Consider the following 24,126-nt stretch of genomic DNA (forward strand, 5'->3'; position numbering starts at 1 on the left):
TTTTTTAACGCAAGCTTAAGGTGTTGTTCCCCATCTGCCAGTCCTCACTCCACTCAAAACAGCAAGTACTTTGTTTGCCCGAGGAAAAGCCTCTCTCTTTCTCTCACACACACTCACACACACTCACACAGTACATACAGGCATAGTGGTGGTGGGAGTGATCTTTTATCAGACGCTTTTCAGAGGAGAAAAAAACAGAAAGGGAGATGAGGGCATTGTGCAAAAGAGAGGAGAGTGAGGGTGTTGAGATTAATATCATATGGTGGGAGGAGAGGGATATCAGGGACCAAAGCAAAGAGAGCAGCGACACATGGAAAACCTTACGGGCTTCCTTATGAGCTCGAGGTAATGAAAACTGGCCTGAGGAGAAGAGTAACTTAGTGATTTACTCCAGCGTTGTGCTTCAGTGTACACATCCTACTGAAACATGAGGCAACCTTTTGGAAAGTGACCATTAGTGGGAAGAGCTCTGAATTGTTATTCGCTTTCTTGCTGAGAGTAAGATGAGACAATCTCATGTCTGTAAGGTAAATATGAAGCTGGAGCCAGGAGGTGGTTAGCTTAGCTTAGCATAAAGACTGGAAACAGCTAGCCTGTTTCTGTGCAACAGAACCAGCACCTCTAAAGCTCACTTATTAAATATTAACGTGTTGTATGTTGTTTATCTCATTTACTCTGTACAGAAACTGAAGTGTAAAAACAAGGACTTGGAGAGGGTTATGTGCTGAATCTTCTGGCTTTAAGTGGTCTATTGGAGTTAGGTTGTTTTTTTCATTTTATTGTATTTCATGAATTGTGCAGGAGTCTCTATTAGCTACTCAGTGTTGCTGACATCACCTTCATCTCTGGCTTTGGAAGCATTCACACAAAAAGTAGAAGAAGCACTCCCTTTCTTAATACCACAGTGCAGAAATACTACATTACAAGGAAAATCCTGTCTGTTTCCAAACAAATAAGGTTTTTCTTAAACCTGGAGAAAAAGATTTGTAGACCAGGGGATCTCTTCACACATTTTACTTTGCTTCTACATATTGCACTTGGCATACTAGATTGATTATTTTGCTGCCCTACTTTATATTCTGTTTCGTCTTTTATTTTGATTTTAAAAAATGCATCATAATGTGTCCAGAATTGTCCATCACAGTTCCAGGGGCAGCCAGAATCAACACAAAATGAAAGTTGCTTATTGCTGCTTTAATTTAAGTCACTGTGCAAGTATGTAGCAGGAACCAAATTCAGGTCAGTCAAGTGATGTTCGAGCACCGGGAGTTGCAGTCACACTGAGCTTTGACGCTGCAGTAAATGATGATATGATTGAAGGAAGGAAAGACTCCCTGTGTTGAGCAATACAGTCACTGAAACCGTTCTTACTGTGTCTCAACTTGTTGTGACTAACAGATTTGTGTACTTCTTCCACCCCTAAGCCCTTAAAAGGACAGAGAGCTCATTCTTGATCTTTAAAAATCTTGCATAAGACCGTTGATCACACTGTTACCATTTATCTCTCCATCTCTTGTGAAGTTGGCAGCGAGTGTCTGGACCTCCCTCTTCGAGGATGTGGTGTAACTGAGCCTTTTCCGGATGATGACTTATCAGTCCATGTGTTATTAGCGAGAGATGGAATACAAAACATCCTGTTTTCACTGCATAGAAAGACTGACATATGAACATAAGAGTGAATCATAATCACTGCAAATGTAGCCAACTGGAAAAAAAAAGTACCTCTCACTCCCCCACTCAGAGAATATGACTATAGCTCTGATATTCAGGCTGGATGCATGGATTGATGTTCGAATGAGCTCCAGAACATTTCCAGCTCTTCTAAACACATGAGAGGATCTTTTCTGAGTTTTTTTTTTGCTGCTGTATGAAAAGTTTTATTCTTTTAAATAGCTGGAGAACTGTGTTATCCAACTCTGACATCGATAGAGGGACAATATCAACAGCAGCTACAAACCATCATAATGTATCAGGTGGAGTGACTTGGCTCTGGATGCTCTGTAGGTATAACCTGATACTCTGTTGGCAGACGCCTGGCTGAGCATTATGTACAGTGTCAGTGTTCCTGAGTACTATGTCACTATACTGTACTACTGCACTGTGTCGCTGCCGTGTAGGTTTACAGTTCAGGAATCTTCATGCAAGGTCACGTTAACATACTTTCATAGCCGTCATTTACAAGAAAATTGCTAAATTAAGAAATATGTGAAGAAGTTATCACTTTAGTTTGATGATATATAAAGTAGGAATGGGTTTCATTTTCGATTTAGTTGCAGGTTTGTAAAGTACCTTGATTCGTTAAAACTACAGGTATTTGCAAAGAATCGTGGACCTCCTTATCTTAAATATTCCACAGTGTGGATACACTTCAACTGCCAAATGCAATATTTGAGGAAGGATACTCGCAACAAGTGCATTGCTTAAATATTTATATACTGTCCATCATGTTAAAGTAAGAACTTGTGAAGGAGTCAAAACTCTTGACCTAGTAATTGAGGTTGTGCCAGAAATCTCTACTCTGCTTCTTGAGTAAGAAGTTGGGACATTTTTGATCACCGGCGGCGATATTAAACCTTATTCTGTGACCCATCAGAGAGGAAGTATTCAGATCCATTACTTAGGTAAATGTACTACTACCACACTGTGAAAATACTGTATTTCAAGTAAAAATCATGCATTAAAAATGTTACTTAAGTAAAAGTATGTAAGAATAATCTCTAATGTACTTAAAGTATTAAAAGTAAGAATGTCACCTTTTGAATGTTATACTATTATAAATGATATCATTAGATTATCATGACTTGTGCATTAATGTAAAAGTAGGATTTTTAATGCTTGTTTTGTCCAACCAAGTGTCCAAACTTCAAAATTATTAAAAATACATTAAAATAATTAGGATAATTAAAAGGAAAAGCAACAAATCCACACATTTGAGAAGCTGGAAAATAACTTAAACGATTGTCAAAGTAGTTTTTGGTTGGTTGATTTCACCATTTGTTAAGTAACTAGTAACTAAAGCTGCCAAAAGATTGCAGTGAAGTAAAAAGTACAATATATTCATCTGAATTTTAGTAAAGTAGAAGTATAAAATGGCATAAAAAGAAAAAACTCAAGTACTTCAGATTTGTACTTAAGTACAGTATTTGAGTGAATGTACTTAGTTACATTCCTCCGCTGCCTGTAGCTTTATCAGGCGACATCAGCCTGTTGTACTATGTTTGTGAACTAATTAATAAGGAGTTAGCAGTACAGGTCTGCAGTATTTAGTGGATGAACTTGTAAAAAAAACCACACAGAACAAAGGAGAGATTTTCTTTATAAATAGTATACAGCTAAAGAGAAAACTTGTGTGCATATGGTGGTTTTCATGCCAGTGGGATGTGCCTGTGTTAGATGGTGAAGGGAAGAGTAGGCGGGTGGCTGAATACACAGCATGTTTGGGTAGAGTGCGTGCGTGTGTGTGTGTGTGTGTGTGTTGCTGAGAGCAGTGCTGAAGTGCATTTAACAGGCTGGGAGGGCGATCAGGACCCCCAATGCCCTCTAAACAGTAGAGTGAGTCAGCCTGTTAGTCCTAATCATTTAAACACAGAGCAGACAGGTAACAGATTACACAAGCCTGCAGCATGATGATATACACTAAGGCTCGTGGACCTATCGATACGATGGATGATGTATAACGTTAACAGTTACTTACATATTAACTCGCCCTTCTTCCTCCGTTTCATGCTCCTTCAGCAGCAGCTATTTGCTATAACTAATTGTAATCTTGATTATAATCTCATTTTTTAGTAAATGTAACAGATTACAGTTACCATTTTTTGATTCTTATAACTCTTTAAAATGTAATCTGTTACTCCCTAGCTTGCTACTTGACCACATTACCCAGCATGCTCTTTTCTCTTTGAGTGTTTTGTCCTCTTTGACTCTCAGTGTCTTTTTCTCCCTTCATTTACATTTACATTACATTTTAATTGACACCTTGTTGAGAGTGATTTACACTGTGTGAACAGGTGGATGGTTCAGTGTCAAGTATAAGGACACTTTGACGGGGTGCGTGAGCTTTAAGATGCAGGCGTCTGTTAATCATTACTATACAGTGGAACACAATTAAGTTTACTTCAGTTTAAATAAGAGTTATTGACATCATCAGTCTGTATAAATAGGTAAAGACTAAACTAGAGTAGCACAAACCTGGATCTAGAGCTCAAAATGTGCATTGTACCTTTTTTACACTTTTATTTCCAGCCAAGAATTTTTTACCGCTCAGTAAAAACACGCTTTTAATCGGCAATGGGAAGTAAAATATTATCCTGAACCCGAGCTTGTAACTCAGTTTGATGTTTGAAACCATTGTAAAAATGTTGTAAATGGCAGAAATTGGCCCTATGGGTGATAAAACTGTGGATTGGACAGTTTGTTAAATTCTTATTCTTACATATTTACTGACTAACTGACCAAAAGATGAGCTGATTACGTGATTAGTCAACTGAAAATGAATCAGTAACTGTTTTGATTTTGATGTTTTCAGAAACATCTCCCAAGTGTAAGGATTTTCTTTGTCTTATATGATAGTAAAAAGTAGAGTAAGAGTAAAAAACTGGCAATTTAAAGTCATCCCCTTGGACTTTAGGAAACTGTGATGGGCATTGCTCTCCAAAATCGAACAAATGATTAATAGTTTAGTTGATTATTATTTGGGATACTAACAGATAATATAATAGTCGTCTGTAATCTAAATTTACAGTTTTTTTTTACATTATCGGTTTAAAAGTTGCAAAACAATAGTGTCAAAGCATGTGACATAACATGGAAAAACCATGAATGACATGACAATAATATCAACAATCAAAGATAAATAACGAACAGTCAATAGTTCATCTCTATCTCTCCCTCTCTCTCTCTCCTTTCTGCTGTGTTCTTGCAGCTCTCTCTATCATTCCTCTTCTCCCTCTGTGTGTCTCGCTGCTCATACAGTAATCGTTATAATCTAGTGAAACAGCTGCATCGACTGCCTTTGATTTGTGATCTTTTATGGTCGCCAGTAAAAATAACCCCCCCACAACTCCACCACCCCCACACACCCCTCTTAGAACTGTCCTCAAGTGTTCCCGGTGTTATTGGCGGTTGGGAATCCAGTTGATTTAAATAAGAGTGTGGCACATTCATAAGATCAATGTGCAGCTGTTTTAAGAAGGGATTTATGAGGCCCAGCCGCTGTCCCGCTGTGCTCACTGTGCAGATTTTGCGCTGATACCGTGAGCTCACTTCCACGGCGTGCGATGTAAATCATAGGAAAAGGCCGGCGGCGGGGTCAAATCATTTAGGGTTTTATCACAGCGAATGAGCATCAGCTACAACTTCATCATCACCAGTGCAGAGAGGTGAACAATCCAGCGCGCAGACACCTCAGTGCTGCTGCCAGTTTATTAAAGTGAACTGAATTGAGTGTGATGTTTTCCAGGCTGTGGATATAAACCCGAGGTGAGAAAGTTTAAAGGACGCTTTGTTCTCCTGCTCAGATGCAAAGCACAGCTGTGAGCTTCACTGCTAACTCAGAGAGCAGGCGCTCAACACATACAAGCAGCATTACATCACCCTTGTTTCTAAGTTTGACAACCGGCTGAAAGCTATCTGATTAGCTTTAGCTAACCTAAAGTGATAAAAGGGAAGAAGCTGAAGTTAGAAATAGACAGAGAAAGATGTTGACTGCTGTTTTGTTTGTGAGGAGAATGAAGAGTTTGTTCAGAGAGCTGATGTAGACCTGAACTTGAAATACCCTTACAACAACCTTCCGAGAGTTTTTCCTTGCATGCTTCATCCTGAACCAAGAATGCGTGTAAACATTTATTTATTTATAACATCTCCTTTAGTCAGTGTCCTTACATCTCACTGTTCCACCTTTCAGCAAATACACTCTCCAGATCTAATTTGTTGGATCTGAGGGGTTGAATTTTTTAAAACAGAATACACAACTCAGACTAGAAAACACTGATACGTCAGATGCTTGGTTTTGAATTGAATTTCATAATGTGGTCGACACAAATGTTAAAAATGTGTGAACATAGCTCCAGAGTGAACCTTGATGTGTGTATTTAACTTTAGATCTGACACCGGCTAATAAACTGAGAATAGAAAATGGTCTAATTGGGGTTAAGGTGGTGGCAACATGCTCTGTTTTTATCCAGCCGAAGGCGTTTGTTGCAGGTAGAGCTGAAACCATGAGTCAATTATTGAGAAGTTGATCGATAGGAAATTAATCTCTCAAGAAAAATATTTTGATCATCATTTAATTCATTAACATTCATTCATTAACTTCTGTGTTCTTCCTGCGTAAATGCTGTTTCCCAGAGAGGACGCTTTAGGTCCTACAGTGGCATGGCGAGTATCTGATAGTTAAGTAATGTAAAAGCGAGAATAGTCGCCATGAACATGCCTAGAATTCACTCTGAGAGACACGTCCACTGACCTTCGGTAACCAGTGTGGCAGTACGACCAAATTCTCACAACGTGACTGCTGCTCGGACCCATGTCCACAAACCAACCAATCGGAATACAACGTGAAATGATGTAGAAAACACTTGCTTGGATTTGTTTTGGGGGTTTTTAAGCCTTTAATTGGTAGCAGCAGTTAAAGTCTGTCAGGAAAGGAGGGAGGAAGAGAGGGGACAATATGCATGCAAGAGAGGCAATAAAAACAAATGTAATGGTCAAAGTTCTCATAATAACATTTAAGGTGTGTTGATTGACTCATGATGGTAACTTACGCTTTGAGTAACATGCAAGAAAACATTCCACCTTTAAAAGTTGCCGGTAGCTGCCAGTAGCCTTTGAGCGGCACAGTGAATTAAATATTTTTTTCTCCAGTCTATGCCGCTGACGCTTAAAGATGAAAAGATAGCAAATCCTTATAGCATCCTTTCATTCATACTTTACTCCTCTGACAGTTTCTTTAAAACACGCACTTTCTCCTCCTCCTCCTCCTCCTCCTCCTCCTCTTTTGAGGTTTTGCAATATACAGGAGGGTCTCTGCGGCCAAAGCTTCTTTTTTTTTTTTAAACATAAGATCGGCCTACATCTTTTAAAAGTGAGGGACGTGAGCTACATTTCAAAAGATGGCATAAGGTCATCCGAAATGAATTGTTCTCGCAGTCTACTGGGAGAGGTGGGAGACACGAAACGCTGTTGTCATGGTACACAAGACTCTGACTTAGTAGCAAAGTTTAATTGAGTTTGATTGGCTGACGTGATGACACAACAGACAGTATCAGGACAACAGACGCCGCCATTAAGATTAGTTGTTTTAATTGACATTTCTCTGTTGTCCCATTATAATTTGTGATTTTGGTTGACGTCACCGCACGGATGAGTCAGTGTGGATTAGTTCAAAGTCTGCCTTAGCATCCTAATTTTTATTCTGACGCTGAATTTTCATAATTTTACACCAGGTTTGGCAGATAGGAAGCAGCATTGAATTATTGGTCAGTGTACATAAAAAACAAAGCAACATTTTAGGTTTAGCTCTATTTTCCGTTTCTAAGTGTTCTTCTACCCACAAACTTCTAGTTGATGACAATTTTCTCAGTAAGGACTTAAATTGGAGTCAATTCCTCTTTGACTCATTTTACTTTTCCTGCAGCGAAACTGCATCCATTTTGCTGCATTTGCATCGTTCTATTGACAGTGAATGTGTTCCTCTAAATATGGCTTCTCAGTGGATTTGGAAATAGTTCACCTGGTGGAGCTGGGCCCACGTGCCGGGACCGGGTCCTTGCTGCAGCATCCATCGGTGCAACTACGACCTGTGGCCCTTTGCTGTGTGTCATCCCCTCTCTTTATTGTCTCTCTACAGCTGTCACTATCCATTAAAGGAAATAGAAAATTAATAATATATATTAAAACAATTCTAAAGTTGCTGTGGGGGGTGGAATCCAAACTCCAGGGGATGAATCTTTAGGTTGGTTGAAGCTGAGCTTATCAGTGACTCCACTGTGTCCATGACTCTGAACACAACCCTAACCCTAACACAACATGTCAAAGAGCAGTTTTTAAATAAAGTTGTACATGTTTCTAAAGACCCAGAGCTCAGGATCACAAATAGATGAGAACTAGTTTCCCCCCGCGGAGCTGATTACATTATTGTGATCGGCGTAGGTGAGGTGTTGCTTTTGCAATTGCTGTTATTAGCACGAGGTGTTTACTTGGCCGGCATTCTGGGAATGCCTCTCTCTGTGGGTGCTGCTGAGGGACTCTTCTGAGAACTGGACAGCTCTCGCTCTGTCTGACCAGAAGGCTGTGACGCACTCCGCTGTGACACCAGTGACTCACTGGTTCCCTGTTCCTGGATCTGTGAAATCTCATCCTACCCTTCATCGCGGTTCCTGCCCCGCTCCGTGACCTTGCATGTCCCAGTGCGTCCACACGTCTCCATTGAGACACACAGATGGATCACAGGCAGGAGAAATCCCTCCCACTCCCTCTGACATCTCCTGAGCTGCGGGTGATGCTGCTCGTCTTGTCTTTTGTTTATAATATACTGACACCTCGCTGAGAAACAGAGAGAGGAGGCATACATATCTACATACATATATCTCATACATATATAGAGTGAAGTTTTGAAAACCCATAAGGTTCTAGGTTATGACTATGTTTCCACTGTGTTTTAGAAACATGGTTAATGTCATTGAAAAGGCAACGAGTTGATTTTCTCTACATTTTGATTCATTTATCCATCAGGATTAGAAAAGAAGACACCAGATTTAGAAAAAGCCAAGTCTACTGATATTTTCTTACCCCTCTTTTGCCTGAGAGTACCCGTACCACCTCCTGAGTAGTGCTGAATTTTAGGTTCAGGAACTCACCCTGAAAAAACTGGGGTAAACGTTAAGTTCCTTTAGTGGAAAAAATCCTAATACAGTATAAAAACAGGACACTATAAATAAAGAGTGATTTGAAGAAAGGAGTCGAGAAAGCAGTGGGGTGAAGCGAATATGACAGAGAGGGTCTGGCCTCCCTACAGATTTGCTGCTCCTTTGGTAGTGGATCACAGGCGATCTCCTCCTCCCTTTCTATTTCTTTTCTATCAACACATCATCTCAGGAGTAAACAGACCCACACAGTGCTGCCACAGGCCGCTGCAGTAGCTCTCAGCTCACAGACAGACAGTGGCGCGCTCCGTGTTTCACGTCAGAAACGGCGGACATCCCAGCGTTCAGGGCAGAGAGGAGCAGCTTTGTTGGGAAAGTGCTCAGAGCCGAGCCGTGGGAGGTCAAATGACTGTCTAACATCTGTCAGTCATCCTCCAACGAGCTGAAACCTGACAGCACCTCGCTGCCTCCATTAGTCTGCCTCCCACATCACCTACAGCTACAGCTGCTTTGCTACATACCTGCCAACTTCTCCTCAGTCTGCAAGATGCATCTTTATTTGTAAAGCTTTTAATATTGTATTCTTCTTACTTCTCCCTGGTTTTCTTTCTGCAGCTATCTTTGTATTAAAGACATTAAAACAAAATACTTGAAGGGCCTAAAAATGAATTTTCTCAGCTACTTACTATGAGTAATGGGATTCAACAGGAGCTCATGATTTTGTTCTGCTCTTGTCGTACATGTCAAATGTATATTTTTAAAAAACATTTTTTGATTATTCATGTATCTAAATCCTTCTCGCTTTCTCTTCCTGTAAAACGCTGAAGTATTTTTGATGACTCATCCTGCATTCGGGGGCGTATACATAAATTATGTCCAATCAAATGTGATTTGGAAGAAACAGCTAACCTCTCTCATCATACACAGATCTGAAAAGCCAAAACTTCTGGGTTCTGTTCCAGAAAACAACACAAATAACTTACAGATACAGCCTTTCTCAACAGTATGCTGTGTGGCTAACAACATATGTCTACATAAGGATGGCTTTTTATAAAATTAACTAATATCGTTTTTCGAGCACACTTCATTTTTTCAGGAAGACAGATGAAAATGATCATATGACCTGACGACACATAGGTCACACATCCACAGCAGATATTGGATTAAAAACGACGATATTTGGCACAAAGTAACTTTGTTAACTACCTGCCTAACTAACTACCTTATAACTACCTCAACCAGCGTACTTTGTGTTGCAGCAGTACATTAACTTGATGTTTCTGTGGTGAGTTCACTGATGCCTAACGTTTCAGTAATTAACATTATTTGCATTTCTCACAAACGATCACTTAACTGCAGATTTTTCCTTTGTTGGTCTGGAAGCTGACCTAGTCCATAGCAGCCATTTGCAGACATGAAACAGTAGGGGTAAACACAGGTGTTACTACCGATATTTGATCAAATGTAGGCACGAGATTATCGCAAACGCAATGCAATGACAAAATTATTGAGTCTGAGCACTTTCTCATTGCAGAAACAGGCATAAGGTCAATAAAACCACACTCATGATATCATAGGTTGAAGGCTTGTTTGGATGTCAGTTGGTAAAAATGTTTCATTTTCTAAAAGGGTATTGTTCCGGCCTCCTCCTCCACCTCTTTAACCACTAACATGAGTGCGGGAGGTGTGAGTAGAGGCAAACAAGCCTTCATAGTGAGCTGTATCCAGGTCTGATCTGCAGACCAGCTCCCTTAAGTTACATCCATTTTCCAATCTCTGAACGATTTGATCAGATGCGTCCTGAAATTACACCCTGTCCACATATTCTCTTTCACTTTGAAATACTTCACATTACTTAAGCTAAAGATGGTCTAACTGTCATTTCACTGTGTCTTTAAGTCTTCACACAACAGTTCTGCTCCAGCACTGACGTGAAAACAGCATGTTTTCACAGCCCAGGATGCCTTGCTACATCTGTGTTGTGTGTGTGTGTGTGTGTGTATGATAGGAGAGAGACGGTGCGTATGGGCCTCTCTGCCTTAGCGGGGTCATTACCAAGATGAATACAGTGATTATAAGGATGAATAAGGTGTGATTATGAAGATGAATAAGGCGATTAGGGCTCTTGTCGGCTCTTGTCACTGCTGCTAGGGCGGCTGTTCATTAGAAGGGAGAAGATGTCAGCGTGTAACATGCGTGAACCCATTACCTTTTCATCCACAGGGGATTTGTATGCACATACCTATACATGCATGCACATGAGAATGCTGCAACGCCCTAACACCAGACTAGAGGAGGCCATTTGTGTTCATTTGTGCAGTTAAATGACCCATGTATGCAATATATCTCTTTCCATTGGCTGTTTGCTGCTATAATCCCACTTATGTGTTTGACCTGAAAGGACGCGGGCATACCTGACTGCATTTGCAGTCTAATGTGTGAAGCTAACGCTAGCTTGCAGGCTGCTGTGCTGGTACTGTAACAGCAGCTGACTAATGCTGCATGCTGTGTCACTGAAGCCGCTGGGTGTCCAGGGGTTAAAGACACCTCACCGGCTCCGTCCATGTGATCCTCCCCTAGTAGGGGCCCAGATAGCTATATCCATGGCAACCGAAGCGAACGGTTCCGATGTCCACATGGCAACGGCTGCCGTAGGGACTGAGGATGGAGGTGGAAGGGGAGGAGGGGGTTTCTGGATACTGACGCACTCTGTGGCTGCCTGGAAAGTTTTTGAGAATGCCGCCCACTGACGAATCAGAAGTGGGCTTGAATCTCTCTCTAACTCTTTCTCTTTTAAACGGCACCTCCTACTCAGTCAAGAGTCCTCCTGACCCCTGGCAACCTCCAGCCCCCTACTCCCCTCACTCTACCCTCCCTATGCCATCATGCACCTCCTCCATGTTTGTGTCTCATCAAACCTTTGTCTCTGTCTGCGGCGCTGTGGCAGCTGTGGTCATGTTTGATCACTGTGTGCGGGTTTTGTATGTGGGCAGGCCCGACCAGGATGTCTCTCTCCTTGGACATTCAGGAAGGATTTGTCCTTTTCCTACCTGCAGATATGTACAATGTGATGATAGCCAATGTGCATACAATGTGGAGAGAATTTACTTTTGATCTTGTACCCTGGGTATGATGGGGTGTGCATAGATATAATCTGGGCAGCAAGAGGAGCTCCATATGACAGTGGCAGCACCAGTGACCACACAAGTATAATAGCACATTTCAAAAACATCTGGAGAAGCGGGCGCAATGATTCTAGTTATTATTCGTCAGTAGTCTTTATTGCATATTAAGAGCTGCAGTTACAGTTACAGTTTTCTTGAATCTATTCCCCATGCATTTTGATGCAGTCTTTTTTCAAATTATTTATATAATATAATTTCGGTGTGCTTTGGATAGCATGGTAAAAGGTCAGGGTGTAGAGGTCAGGCTGGCGGCTGATGATAGATGGATGTATTGAACGTGATCAGACAGTATAATGCTGTAATTATATTTCCCAAACTGACTGTGTTTACATTCTTTTCATTCACTGAGTAATACATAAAGGTTTGCCTTGTCTCATTACTGAATAGGAAACTATTGCTGTGAACTTGCTGCGTTTGCATTCATTTGTTCCCTGTAATAGAGAATGATAATAGTGGCGAGTGGAAGCTTTTTCAGTGGAGATATGTAGCTTTGCTATATGTGTGTTACTGGGAGAGGAAAGATTACTAAGGCTTTTTTCAACTTGCATCATTCTAACCTCACAGTCAACAAAACAAATATCCTAAATTGACCATTCAGGGTTCTTGCTGTCCCCACTGTAGCTTTGCTGTAACCGCTCACCACTCAACGATAAAGGCAGACTATGCTCAAAAATAATTAGTTTGTGTTTTCGTGTACTTTGGAAGGCAAAAGCGTTTACAGTTCTGAAGGGCACACAAAGGTGCGGTGAAAAGTTGACTGTCATGGAAAGAAGAGGGTTCAAATATGGGGTAATGGTACATATTAAAACAAAATTAAAAAGTAGAGCTTGAGAGAATTTCAAAGCCTGCATACTCCCTCACATCCACACTCCTGGCCAATCACTGCATGAAGTGGGTGTAATTGTCAGATTGTTGGTTTTTTGGAAAGTTACAGAAGTTGTCTGATGCAAACCATTCAACAAGCCCTTTGGTTGGAGTATACCAGCACCTTAAATCTATAGCAAATTCAACACCAGAGACTACAGATCATATCTGTAATTAACAATTAAATATTTGCTTTTTGAAATACTGTATTTAGCCATGAGGAGAACTGTATCTTATTCAAGTGTTTAACTAGTGACGAATTGTTGAGCAGTTATTGTAAGAATAACACAATGACTTTCTATTTTATAACTGTAAGAATAAAGAATTTTAAAAAGGTATTGAGTGTTCAAAAACATGCCTGTTGTTGTGATGTTCTGCAGATCAGCACTATTGTCCAATATCATCATTTGGCGAGTGGGCTGGCAAATCCAGAGGAGCGCCCAGGGAATTAGACGATTCTTGGGAACTGGATCTATAAGGATAACTCCATTGGGACAAGTAATGACATTCTTAATCATCTCAGAGAGAGATAGCCTTACAAATCTGGTCAAGCATAAACATTAGGCTAAAATATTGTGTGCATCACTCTCTGTCACACCTACCTTGTACTTCCTGGCTTTGTTGTGTGGTCACTTCTATCATATGGGTACAGAGATATTGGAGTTGTGGGGGTGGGCCGGCAAAATGAAGATTAAGTGAGAGTCATGAGCGGCGCCAGGCCATCATGCTTGGGGAGGCTATAAAATTCAGTGGTCGAACATAACAGCTTTCGGGAAGGGGGGAGGTGGTGGGTTGTATAACTGCAATACCTCAACAAATGAAGAGAAGCTCCTTCAGGAAATCATACTGCTGTCTGGATGGTGCTGAGCGCCACGATGTGAACACACAGCGCCAAACCTGTTGTGTTTTAATTAATTAAATTAGTATGTCAGTACAAAAAAAAATGAAATAAAGATTTGGTGAAGCTGTATATATGATCGTTGATATTTCAAGAATAAAACCAAAGTTGAAAAGGAGGTCATGACGCACAGGATTAATGAGCCTCAGCAATCTAATGTCTCCTATATAAACAGGCAGAATACTGAGTTATAACGACCCATCTGATGTGTGTAGAGGTGTGTGTGTGTGTGTGTGCTATTTTGATTTAGTGCGAGTGATTTAATGAAGGTAAACACAGTGGAAGGCACTTCTCAAATTGTAGGCTGCCGATTTATCAACTTATCTGTCCTGCTGCCCCGCAGATGGCTGCAGGGCTTTAATGAACCAAATGAGAAGGTCTTCATACAGTATTATGCAGCTGTGGATACTTGAGGAATCACCCATATTAATTTATGAGGTCAATGCAGATTGATTTACCGGTGTTCCAGCTTCAGCCCCATTAAAATGTACTTTTGATGCTGATTTAAACAACATCTATCGGCTGAAGAGTGTTTGATTAAAATAGTGTATTTACATTTTAGGCATTATTGTACTATTACTGCATATTTGATGAAAGTGTTTAGTTTGAAATCACCAGACTGGCAGCGGAGTGACAATATTGGGTTCAGAATATATATCTTCACATATTTGAATCGCAATTTAATTCAATGCCCACTGATTAATAAAAAGAAAAAATAGCTCTACCTATGGTGAGAATCAAGGAAGGAGAAATAGGTTGGAGTTGCCTTAAAACTTGCAGAAAGTCCTCTGCTCCAGGAAATTGTCTTCCCTCCCAGAAATATGGCAAGAGAGGAAATGAGGGTTTTCTTTTGCTGTTTCTGCATGATAACCACGAGCCAGGGGCTGTGCTGGTCTAGCATTAGAAAAATCTTCTCAGGCATTCTCTGAGATCTCCTTCTCATCATAGACCTCTTTTAACCAGTCAACACCTAAACCTTGGACCGCTTCCACATTAAGCAGAGCTCTGCTTCAGCTGGAGCTGGTCCAAGACCCTGCACCTATATGTGAACATCAGCCCGGGGAAAGCTTCTTTCTAAAAACATGAATAAAGAGCAACACAGCAACGTCACTGGCCCAGGAATAGCTTCGGTTATGTGTTTGTGCCACTGGCCCTGAAAATGGGTTCAACGCTGACCGGATAAACCCCGGGTCCCTCAGGAGCAGACCCAGAGCCTGGCTGTGGTGGGTGACTATAAATCTATATCCACCCACCCCCCTCTTCTCTTTGCCACAACAACCCCCTTCTCTCCACTGCACTCCACTCTTGAGTGCTTCTCTGTCTCTCCAGGCTTTGTGGTAATGAAGTGCTTTATGGCTGCAGAGGACAGGAGGGGATGCAGGGGGCATGGGGTTAGCCCATAGCTCATTCACACTAGGGGAGGGGGGCACAGTGGCCAGCAGTGACTGGGCTGATTGAGTAAGTCTGAACAAACCACCCACCCTCCCCTCCCCAACTGCCCTCAAACGCACACTCATACACGTCACCCGACCCCAGCACAGAGATCAGAGGGGGTTTGATGGTGGTTCAATCCCAGCAGGAGATCTCAGATAACCTGCTCCCTCTTTTAATGACGGCTCTACAAATTATTACCACTTGATTTATACTGTTGAGTCAGGGTGAGCGGGCTACAGTTACCGTCTGGATTTCAGCACAAAACCTAAACCTTGTTCTCGATTAGGGGTTTAAAGTTCGTTGGGTTTCATCTTCATTTGTTGTGTTAAATTATCTGAAGCCTGTTGACTGCTTGACTCACTGCCCTTAAAGTTATGAAACACATTGTTTCACCTTGTTAGTTAATCCTTCACGTCATAATGTTTGTCTTTAGAGAATTAAATACCCCAAAATATACAAAATATTTGGCTTCTTTTATTATAATATTAAAACCTGACTGTATCTCCTTCCTACTGAGCTAAATTGTATTTATTTCTCTCAGTAGCTTGCCAGTAAGGATACTCACATGTGCCAGAAGGCATAGGCAGTAAAAATGCCAATTTCTTGTTTTTAAAATTAAAAGGGTTGTAATAACATACAATGGGTCATGGTTTTAGTTATAGTTCTGTGGCTAATAGGGATGGCAATGTCAGTCTGTCTTTGGTACAGACTGAAATATCTCAACAACTATTTGATGGATTGCTATGAATTTTGCATTTATTCAAAGTGCCCAGAGGATGAATCCTGACTTTGGTGATCCCATGACTTTTCCTCTAGCGCTGCCATTAGTTTGTGGTTTTGAGTGAAATGTCTCAACAACCACAGTTTAGATTGCCATAAACTTTAGTTCAGATATTTATGTTCCCCTCAGGATGAATTCCAATAACCTTTGTGACTTTTCAACTAGTGCTATCATCAAGAAACAGATCACAACACCACCTGAGAATCTTGCCAAGCTTTAAGCTATGCTTTGTGTCCCAATCACTGAGGTTTAAAACCAGTGGTTCCTAAGCTCTTTCTTTAAGAAAGAGGACCCCTGTTCTATGGATGAGAAAACTAAAGACCCCCGAACAAGTGACATATTGTATGTATATTTTATATTCAATGTATAACAATAACAGTGCAGAATAACTGATAAACTGTGCAGTGAACCCAAACAGTGAACACAATAACTGCGGGAAGTTTGTGGAAAACAAGCAAATTGGATGAATTTTGAGCAGATTATTGCCCAATTTTAAAAACAAGAAATTGGCANNATATTGATCAGAGATGAGTTTTCAATATTTTTAGGAACTTTTCTATTCTTTGTCTGTATTGTGTTTTTTTCCTAACAATTATACATACTATCGAAACTGTCTAAACTTAAATACAATTTCATTTGGTTTTCTTTACAGAAATGAATGAACTGCTGAGATATAGACCTACTGCGTATACTTTTAAGTTTTCTTAAAAACTTTTAAGAAGGCTTTGCAACCACCCATAACGCTTTAGTGACACCTAGTGGCGGTCCAAGCCTTTGAGGAACTACTTGCAGTTACAGCATGAGCTACGTGACAACATGTGTGAGAAGTGACTGTTTGCTTAATTACATCAGAACTGGAGAGTATTATTTTCTTCATTGAAAGAAGAGCTAAGAACGGCACTGAAAGCTTTTCTCAATGGAAAGCTCTTCTCCCGACTGGCTTCAGTAAGAAACTAAGATGGTAAACATGGTTATACCTGCTAAACACCAGCATGTTAGCATTGTCGTTGGCTGTAGTCCTGTTTTGTTGTCAAGCCCTCAGATCTTGCAGCCTGATTCTTGTGACTATAATTTGATAGCTAAAAACATTTGGGATCTTAAATGGACTTTTAAATGTCCCTCTCCTGTCTGTTCATCCAGGGTAAATGTGAAACTGTAAAAGCAAGACACAGTCCTCAGTAATCCAGCGCATTGTGCTGAAAGTGCAAGTGTTGCTCTGTGAATACAGGTGTTTCTCTTTGAGTGATAAGTGTTTTAACCCACTACACACCTGAGCCTCCGGTAACACCTCTCCATTCAACAGTGGTCCCCCTGCCAAAGCTCTTAATGGCCAAATGGCTCTCTCCACGCCTCGGCCCTGCGCTCACACTCACGTGGGGAGGTCTCTGAAATGAAAATGTCATTATAAAACATTTACCAGCCTGCTGAGTTTACATGTCTTACAAGAAAAGGACCGTTTGGAGCGGTTAAGTGTCACATAAATCTTTCAGCACGCTAATTGAAGTGGTTTCCCCAATAGGCCACTCTCCACAGCTGCTATTACAAAACGCACAACTGCGGATGGGATGGCCAGCTGCAAACCAAATCTTACACCCACTTGATAATGTTGTTAAGACACACACACGGTGCTCTGTGGATTGCTGCTGCTGCTAGTTTGCTCAGGCAGCTCCACTGGGATTTTGCAACGTAGTCGTATGTAAACACAAGTCATCTTTCAGTGAAATACGCTATGAGAGGCGGCAAGTATGTTCTCCCCTCCCTTCCCTTCTCTTCTCCTGGAAATGCAACTTATTTAAAGCTTATTTAAGCAGGCAAGTTGAAGAGGAACATATTGTTATTTCCAGCAGCAGCCTGGGGGAGTAGTTGCAGGAGGCGGCGGGGTTACACCTACAGTATGCACCAGCTCACATTTGAAAGCTGGTGTGCTACAGCTAGCTGCCGAGCATCTCCAGCAAAGCTTCCGAGGATTATATGCTCTGAGTTTTATGCTACTGCGCTAGTTAACAGAGATCACCTTCCAGCTGATTGGAACGAGCCCAATTCAGGTCTCTAGTCTGCCACCGAAAGCGAAAGCTTTATCGTCGTATATCAGAGCATCAAGTTCAAAACTGTGCAGGTCCGTTAAACTCTGGAGGGCTTTTTCATGGCTCAGGAATTAAGGAGAGCTAAACTGTGACACTCAAACTTGATGTATTCCACCTCCCGCTCCATCTTCCCTCTCTGTCCTTCAAAACTTCTCTGTTCCCTGCCCTTCCTATATTTATCTCTCCTCCTCCTTCCCATTACATTGTCTTGCTCACTGCTTTTCTCTGTCTTTATCTCTCTCTCTCTCTCTCGCTCTCTCTCGTCCTAATTGCCACAGAACCTGTTGATGAAAATCTATAAGTGTTTTTTGATTATGGGCCAGAGCTGAGACAGTGGAAGAGAGGAGTGTACACACACACACACACATATACTCGGAACATTGGATTGTGTCCATCAAGGATTAGTGGGTTTTTCATGCAGAGGTTCCCACACTGGTTTGTTACACAGAAACATCTCGGAAGTTGTCATTGGAAGCTGTTTGGGAAAGGGCAGGCACTTTCAAAAAAAACATGAACTGTATGTCTATCAACCTTAATACAGCTATATCTATCTATATAACTTAGTCAAACTTTTACTTAAGCCAGTCAGAAGGAGGCTGATAACATCTTTTCCTTTGAGAAAAGTCCTGAGTGCCATACTTTGCTCTTCTTTCAATGAAGAAATACTTCAGTTCTGATATAACGCTTACCTCTTGGGAGTCACCATTGTTGTTAAACAATGTCTTCTCGCTCACACCTAGCGCCCCCTTCCGTAGCTGCCAATACTTCCTCAAAGGACTGTGATTAGTCCTGTACCCCTGTATCAGCCGCAAACACACAGATTAAAGCCTGTCAAGTCCCAGGTTCCTGACACTCCACAAAAAAAGTGTTTCCTGCATTAAACTCATGGCACATTGCAGTGCATATTATGCACATTTTCAATTTACACATAAAAAACCTAAGTGCAATGCACGCAGGAAAAGTATGGAATTAGATTTTGGTCATTTCCAGGTCTGGATGAGTATGGAAAAAAGAGAGTATGGAAGAATATGCGGTTCCAGACTATTGTCCCTACCGTCCCTTTTTTTTCAAAAAATAAAATGTAAAATTCAGGTTTAACGGTTTTATTAGCGCTAGTAACAGTGATGGTTGGAAAGTCACCTAAATTTAATTTTACTGATTTTCCGGAAATTGTATTAAAATTGCTGCCACATCTGGAGGGAAACTTCACAAATGACATTGAGACAATCAAAACAAACATTTTCCCCATCTAAATACATCCATTCTGAATTAAGTCTCTGAACAGACGGCGGCGGTTGCCAGCCGCCAGGTAGCCCCAACACAAATACTGTATGCAGGTGGGAGAGTAGATCGAGGGCGCTTTGATGGCTCTCTTTTTCCAGGTGACACTCTCTAATGTCTGAGTGGTCATCACCGGGGGGTCCCTCTCTCTCCGCTATATGTGGGCCATTCACAAAGTAATAACTGCACCACGCTGTGCCCATCATGCCTCGCTGCCAAACCCTCCTCGGCAACACCTGGCACCATGGTAACCAACACCTGTTCACCTAATTAGAGGGACACTGGAGGGAGAGGAGATGAGAAAGTTAATGAAACGCTAATCTGGTCCAATCAAACGCCCGGGCATCTGCCTCCTCGCTGCAGCAGCAGGCCGCCGTAATGGCCGCCTTATGCGCGCCTCCCCCGCCACGCCACCTTGAGTGACCTCATCAATGCCAAACCTCCACTGAGAGGCCGCGAATTGAGGAAAGCCGACAGGAGGAAGTGGGAGGGAGAAGAGAGGGATGCCGGCAGGCTGCTTCCTGGATGGACAGAGTTGCTGGACGGCGAGGTGTCAGCCAAATGAACGAGCATTAAGAGATGAGGTTCCCTGTGCACAGCAGTTGGAGCGGCTCCAGGTCGCACCAGCTGCGCTGCTCTTGTTTACAAGTCGCCACCTGCTGCCAGAGAGGCCTGGTGCTCAGGTCTGATTCTGAAGAGCATCTTCTGGTCCGCTGATATGAAGTGTTTGACACTATTTGTGCTGAAATCTAAAGGAACTGGAGTGTTTTTGAGTCACTGAAAGGTTGAAGTTAGCTGATCGTCTGTTGGTGTCTTCTTGTATGAGCTCTACTGAACTTTGCTTCTGTTTCATCCAACAGGAAACTTCAAGGGGATGTGTAAACAGATAGACCACTTTCCTGAGGAAACAGATTACGAAGCGGACCCATCTGAGTACTTCTTGCGTGAGTATCTTTGTCTCACTATTTTCACACAGAGAAATCCTGTTTGCACATTAAGTGTCTTAGAAGTGACCACGAGGGGAAAATAAATCACATCAGGCTCTTCTCCCCATGTTCTCTTGACATTTACTCTGAATATTTAAAACATTTGTCCCACTTTTTTTTGCTCTGTCTGAGACTGGAGCGCGGTGCCAGTAACTGCTTTTGGCCCGTGTGTCACTGCTGTCTCTGCCTGCTTTTAGCACGAGGCTGGCCAGGCTGAGTCCTGCCAAGCAGCTCGTCTGTTTTTACTGCTTGGCTGTGTGTAACATAACGTGCAGTGTTACAGTCGGCTGTGTACCCTGTAAACACAGCCCATTGATTTCTGCTCTCTTTACCTTTGTCTAAGCAAGACAGAGATGCTTGTCGAACTCATTTGCCTGCTAATCCTAAAAATCACAACAATGACTCGGAGCTCATGATGTACTGTTAGTATCGCTAGCTCAATACTCTCTTCTGATTGGCCAATTAATGTGCCCCAGATGTTATTTGTGACTTACAGACTCCACAGTCATGAAGTCTGAAATTAGAAACAGATTTAATATACTCATATTCGCGACACTTTTCATTACCGGTTAGAACGAATGGTGATATTCATTTGAATATGTTGCTACGGTTACCAACTGATGCTGAAGACAGCCATTTCTACGGTCACTGTCACATTGTAGCAACAGAGACAAGCTACGTGGCTACGTTTTACGTATTCTCCGGGCTGTGTTGTAATATTGCTATGCGTATTTTTTGAACACACTAAACCAGGAAATCTACTGTTACATCAGCAGATTATAAATTGGTTTTAATTTTGGAAGGGCAATAATGGAAATGTTGCAGTTGTGTGGTTCTGGTCCAATGGGAAGGATTTTCTTTTCTCATTTGGATGTGTTCTTTGTTGTAGGACAATCTGTTTAGAAAACTTTTTGGATATCCTCACCGCATTGGAAAAGCATCGGTTGGAGGATTATAGAACATGTAAGGGTCCAATCACCGATCACTGGAAGCAGCATCGGCCAATACCGATCACTGCGTTTACTTAAAGCCTTCTGTTTATAGTGTAGCCTTATTTATTTAACTATTCTTAACAACATTGTTTATTAAGTATTAACACTGAGAGATGAGAAAAAATCATGAGTTGTTTATTTATTGGCAGGCAACATATTCCACTCTCTCTTTTAGAGACACAACTTAAACCATAAGAGCCTGGTTATTGGGAGCAGCTTAGAGCTTAACAAATATACAGTGTTTCCCAGACAATTACAGTGTAACTGTAGCAGGGGAGAAGAGGCGAATATAATATATTTTTCATTTCACCATTTTAATTCTACTTACTTCTCCACTTTATTTGAATGTTCTAGTGTTTACTGACAAACTACTTGAATCTGTATTTAGCTATAACTCTCCTGTGGAATGAAATAAATGTGTCATCTGACAGCATTTTTAAAGACTGCCAATCAAACTATTTAGAGCTAATATTGGTCGATAACGATCAGTTACCGATCAATAGGAGCACCCTTACATAACAAATGCAACACAGAAATATTACTTCTACTTGAATTTGGATATTGTAGTCACTGCTCCACCACGCCTGCTGAGAGTCTATAACAAGTTGAATGTTTAATTATAATCACTGCTTTTTTCAGTATAACGAGTTCTGTAAGGGATTACAACTTGAAATTCAGTCTTTACATTACAGTTGCTAATCCCAGTAACGCTCCATTACTTCAACAGTTTTTGGGGTCTGCTTGTTCGCTGTCTTAGTGGGAGGTTGATGGGGGAGTTGATGGGGGAGTTGATATCAGTTTGGACTGAACAGAAAAGGAGGAATGAGACTCCCAGGAACTCCAAAGTTGTCTTAATTACATGCTTTGGGTTCTTAGCTGACTTAGCTAATGTTAGCCACTGATAAGCCTAACATACATTCAGGAAGAGTGTGAACTCTAGCCAAAACCTTCACTGCGAGGACGGGGCTTTTTAAACCATAATGTCTAATTTTTATTTCCACACGTGTTAAATACACAATATGTGACATGTGGGGAGGCTGTGGCGTTGTTTAAGGGCTGAGCAACACAATTAAAAGAGTTCTCCATCGATTTAGCATCGCACCTTTAAAACATGTTGGATCATGCAGAAGAACCAGAGTCTGTTAGTCTTTTTTATTCCTCAAATTCTTCCTCCTTGTCAAAACCTGGCGCCTACATTACCCACAATGCAACGATGCGACGATCAGCAATTCGCTCAAGGATTTGGGTGTGTTAGCAGCAGCTAATGTAGCTTCTAGCCTCAAGCAGAGATGAATGAGGAGCAGGCTCCAGAGGTCTGTTAAACTCACTGCATACACCCTTTGATGTTTTTTCATTTTCAAACTTGTTCCAACACACAGCTCCAACCAACGCTGCCTTGTGTGACATCACTTGAGGACATTTATCATACTTCACACAGCTCAGCAGTTCCCCTTTAATGTAACAAGTAATGTAACTAATTACTTTTGCTGTTGGGTGATTATTAAAATAATGTTGTTTTCTCAGTGATGACTGATGATTCACTGATCATAAAGTGTATTTCTTTGGTATATTTGACAAACACGCCAATGTCCCGAGCCCCTGTTGACCCCTGATGTGGTACACACTCCTCCCCTGCCTCTCCGCAGCCTGCAGTAGTTTGAAACTAGAAGTCAGAAAGTGTCCGTCTCCTCATCTCCATCAGCGGGGACAGTAATTGAGGCCTCTCAGAGAGCTGAGCAGTGCGTGCCAGTGCTGGAGATTAAGCCCAGCCAATTAGGCTGTGTTTGACTTAGTGCTCTGAGCGGTTGTTCCCGTCCATATGTGCCAGAGAGAATGGTTATGATAACAGCTCTGGTAATGATTCTAACTATGCCGGAGCCTTGGCGAGGGCAGATCAGTCTTATGAAGAGGCGTCTCCCAGGCTGGGGATGACAGGGTCGCGGGGAAGAGGCCGCGCTCCGGCCCTCGGACCACCGGTGCTCATCTGCATGCCTGTGTGTGTGTGTGTGTGTGTGTTAACCTCTTCCCAGGCTGTGATTGGAGGAGAAGGCCGCAGTGCTCCCAGTGGCTTGCCAATTAGGACACTCACATCCATAAATATTTCAGCCTCCTTCTTATATAGGTCAGGCCTCTCTCGATCGCTGTCTCTCACACTCTGCCTCTCTTCACCCTCACACCCGTAATATTTCATGTCAGGAGTTGTACAACACCTATTGTCATCTCTCAGGCTTGAAAGAGAGCCCCGATGATTTAGAGGATTAAACTATTTCTTGGGTGCACCAAGAGGTCATAGAGGACACATCATCTTGGTGGGTGTCTCCGTGTTTAACCCGAGTGATGTATTTTTTTATATCTGTCCATTTCCATTTCATGGACACACACCTGGTATTTCCATAATGAGGAGTTTCACGGCGCCTCTGGGTGGCCAAAGACAGAGAAAAGCTGCCTCTGCTCTCACATGCAGGAGAGGGAGAGGGGGGATAGTTATGCAACAGAAATGATGTCACTTCAGGTGAAGGCCCAGCGGAAGTGACATCGCTGGGGAGCTCGCCGGTCCAAAATCGAGGGGACACACCGGTGATGTCATCAAACAGCGTAGCGAGGAGGAGGGAGATATTTGGTGCTGCGGTTGCTGAGCAGAAAACACACAAATCTGACTATATTGTGCTAAACATGCACCCCCGCTTCATCACACAAACACACACTCTGATCTGCTGTCCTTATGCTGACATACACACACAAATACATACAAACACA

General features: G+C 41.8%; 1 protein-coding gene across 1 annotated transcript in view; it reads left to right on the forward strand.

Moving 5' to 3' along the window:
* The window catches only part of cacng2a (calcium channel, voltage-dependent, gamma subunit 2a), a 66,701-nt gene that overhangs the window by 22,222 nt on the left and 20,353 nt on the right, over window positions 1–24,126 (forward strand). The window contains exon 2 of the mRNA XM_035655340.1: window positions 20,252–20,335. Coding sequence (XP_035511233.1) covers window positions 20,252–20,335 — 84 coding nt within the window. The remainder of the gene's footprint in view (window positions 1–20,251; window positions 20,336–24,126) is intronic.

This window comes from Morone saxatilis, unplaced genomic scaffold (assembly GCF_004916995.1).
Source record: "Morone saxatilis isolate NCDOM2014 unplaced genomic scaffold, NCSU_SB_2.0 Contig14, whole genome shotgun sequence".
In the NCBI taxonomy this organism is placed as follows: domain Eukaryota; kingdom Metazoa; phylum Chordata; class Actinopteri; family Moronidae; genus Morone; species Morone saxatilis.